General features: G+C 39.8%; 1 protein-coding gene across 1 annotated transcript; it reads right to left on the minus strand.

Annotated features, from left to right (window-relative positions):
* Nucleotides 1-983: 983 nt before the first annotated feature.
* On the minus strand, nt 984-1964 carry CCDC54 (coiled-coil domain containing 54). The gene has a single exon (XM_075543474.1). It carries the CDS (start codon nt 1962-1964, stop codon nt 984-986), a length of 981 nt encoding a protein of 326 aa, XP_075399589.1.
* Between the last annotated feature and the right edge of the window lie 1598 nt (nt 1965-3562).

Raw genomic sequence — 3562 nt, forward strand, 5'->3', positions numbered from 1 at the left:
TAAATTATCAAGGGTTCATGAGGGAGGGAGGGGAAAAATGAGCAACTGATACCAAGGGCTCAGGTAGAAAGAAAATGTTTTGAAAATGATGATGGCAACAAATGTACAGATGTGCTTGGGACAATGGATGGATGTATGGATTGTGATAGGAGCTGTATGAGTCCCCAATAAATTGATTAAAAAAAGATTGCTGATTTAATTTATTGAATGAAATGGTGAGTTAATAGTTAATCATTGTAATACTCAGCCATTAGAAAAAATTCACTAAGGTCACAGCTATGTAGTATCAAGCACACCCTGGATATCCAAGCATAGTATATGGTTTATATGAAACAATAGCTTGATTAGATATATGGTATGATAAAGCTGAGATTTAACTTAGTTTACAAATGCATCCTTAGATTTACCCTTTGCTTTGAATCAGAATTACAGGATGTAATATTTGTCTCATTTCACAAAAAATATAAACATTACCCAGCAGCATGCTTAACCTTTCTCCCATTATCTAGTTGTTTAAGGGATCTGGAGGTGACGTTGAAAGGACTAGTTCACTTTGGGAATGGATCTTTTCCTTGCTTTAACAGGTCTTTTCGATGATTTTCATTTTATAGAGCCAATTTTAGCAGTCTCGACAAATGGTTATCTCTTTTGTTCTATAATATTTAAAATTTTGTCATTATCAAATTATTATCTGATACCACAAATGATATCTTCTGAGATCTGTGGGTCAAGAGTATCTAGAAAAAAGACTGAGCGGTTACCAGATATCGTCCACGTTTCTCTTTGACCTTGGGAAGACCAAAACACTGGCTAGATGTGGATCACAGCGCCCCATGGATTGTTTGCCTGAACTTCATGTAGAGCTATAGAAACATCAGTGAGCCCACCTTAAGTAGTCCAACAAAGAGCTTAGAGTCACCAGAAATATGAGTGGTGGAGAAACCAGGTTGTGTTTATTTTGTCAGGCACTGCATGGAGTAACTCTAGAGTCGAGTTGCTTCCTCTTTGTGTGCTCCAAAGAGACAGTAAACATACTTGAAAACCGAGAGACAGACAGTAGTCAGGCTCGCAATGGGCCCAGCGAGTGGAGAGTATTTCTGAGAAATGAGCCGTGGCTCCTCGGCGACCACAGTTGGCCTAGAAAGCAGCCACTGGATGAATTCTTCCAATTTGGTGGCACTAAGGAAAAATCTCCACTTTCCTCCATGGATGAAAGTTAGTTTGATCCACGTACTAAAGTCTGGGTAAACATACATATCAGATTTCACTTTTTGACAGCTTCTCGGTACCTTTGAATGGTTACTGTTCTTCAGAGCTTTAGTTTTGGGAGAGCTTACTTTTTCTTTCAGATTTCCAGCTGGACCTGGGTAAGTGGGTGCTTCCCCCAATGTTGAAGGTATTCTAGGATCTGCAGAGAGTGGTATCTTCTTTGGAGTTTCTAATTCTGCGAGTTTCTGAAGCAAGTCAATGAGTTTTTTACACTGCTCTCCCTCGGAAACCTCTACAAAGTGTGTGCTGGAACAAGAACTCTGGTTTTCCAGCTCCGTTACTTTCCTCTTTAAAGTGTCAATGTCTTCTTTTACAGAGCGCATGCTGTTCATTATTGTGCATTGTCTGTTCTTGTCAACATTCACCCTGGTTTCCAGGGCTTCCACCCGCTTCTGGTACAAGTCACCCTTTTCCTGGATGATTGTGGCTGCAGAGACAACGTCGGTCATTTGTTGGAGGAGGTCAATTTGGGTGGTCTTTATGTCTTGGAGCATGACGCTCAGATTCACGTCTTCGGCAGTGCTGTCCTCCTGAGCACAGTTGAAGGAAGTCATACTCGGGTATCGAGTTGAATATAGATGCTGGATCTTACATTTATGGTAAACATTTTTAAGAGATTGCCTGATCTTAGAGACATTTGAAGTCCACATCTGGCCAGCGGCAGATTTTATTCTTTTGGCTTGAAGTTTGTACATTTTTCATAGTGAGACAAGAGGCAAGGTGTCGTCAGAAAATCTCAGAATCACAGAAGGTAGCAAATGTCAGAATTCAATGATGCTTCTCTTACGATTGGCTTGATGTCTTTGCTGGTAACTAGAAGGCCAATTAGTAGATTTCGAGTTGGAGAACATGGAAGAAGGGTTGCAGCAGGCACTCTTTGGTGGTTGTTATTTTGAAGAACAGTCAACTACAGGCTTCTGTGGTTTACCTGCATGGGGCCCTTCCTACAGTGGTCATAAATCTGCAGATGATGCCACAATGCTGATTTAGAACACAAGTCATTTAAGGACAGGACTCAAACATTCTGGTCTTAGTTCTCCTACACACCCTTAGAAATGACTCAGGGCCACAGATAGCGTTTATATCATTTCTATCTGTGGATAATCTCCATTAGAAATTCACACTAAGAAATGTAATCTTTATTTATTCAAATGGAAAATAGTAAACCTGTTACAACATATCATTAACGACACATTTCATGGACACATACTCTTAAAAATGGAGAGTGGCATTGTCTTACATATTTGAGAACATTTAAAATATTTGGACTAATCGAAGACATATGGATCCTTACATCTGCTTTGGAATTATATTTCATATATTGTTTTGGTTAAAGTGTATGAAGAAAAGGCCGTCTTATAAATATAAAAGCAGAAAGATGTGTGTGGCGGGGAGGAGTAGAAGAGTATTTTTATAGCATTTTCAGGTAATTGAGCCTTTCTTTGATATTCCATGGACATTTCAAAATTGTAATTGTTAAAAGGTTAGTCGCATAGTACAATTTTTATTAAACACATTTTATTATGATTTGAATGAAAGTTCAGAACTCAAAGATTACAACAGCTCATACACATCTCGACAAACACTCCTCCCACTTCTGGCACCCAAGTCCTGCACTCAGTTCCTCCCTTCTAGCTCCCCTTGCCCTTCTAGCTCTGTCCCTAGAAGCATGCTGTCCCTTGAGCCTACTTGGCAGGTTTAAGTAATATGTACCTCCCTGCCATTCTTCACCCTGTAGGCCTATTGCTTGGCTGTAAGTTGAGCCACAATAATGGCCTAAAGACTAACTAAGGGCCATGGTCTTGGAGATTCCACCTGTTTCTATCAGGCCTGCAAGCCTGGTCTTTTTAGTACTGCTAACAAGAGTCACTACTCACCAAAGTAAGTTGTAGAACATCGTGGACTATATTATGTCCATTGAACTTGTTGTTCTCTATGTCTATGGTCCTGAGCTCCTCGATCAATCGACTCATTCCCTCAAAATGTTTTGGTATGGGTGATAAGTTCTCAAAGCTTTTCCCTTTACAATTGACACGGTACACTCAGCATAAGGTTCTCCAAGTTCATCTACGTTATGTGGTGCTCCACAGATTTGTTTTTAGTGATGTTGCATAGTATTTAATGTTGTACAGTATTTCATTGTGTATACGTGGCATACTATTATTCATTCATAGAGGGATGCACACTTTGGTTGTTTCCATCTTTTTGCTAGCTTTAATGACGTTGATGAACACGGAGGCGCATATGTCTGTTAATGTCCCCACTCATTCCTCCAGGATATAGTTGGATTTCT

This window comes from Tenrec ecaudatus, chromosome 2 (assembly GCF_050624435.1).
Source record: "Tenrec ecaudatus isolate mTenEca1 chromosome 2, mTenEca1.hap1, whole genome shotgun sequence".
Classification (NCBI taxonomy): domain Eukaryota; kingdom Metazoa; phylum Chordata; class Mammalia; order Afrosoricida; family Tenrecidae; genus Tenrec; species Tenrec ecaudatus.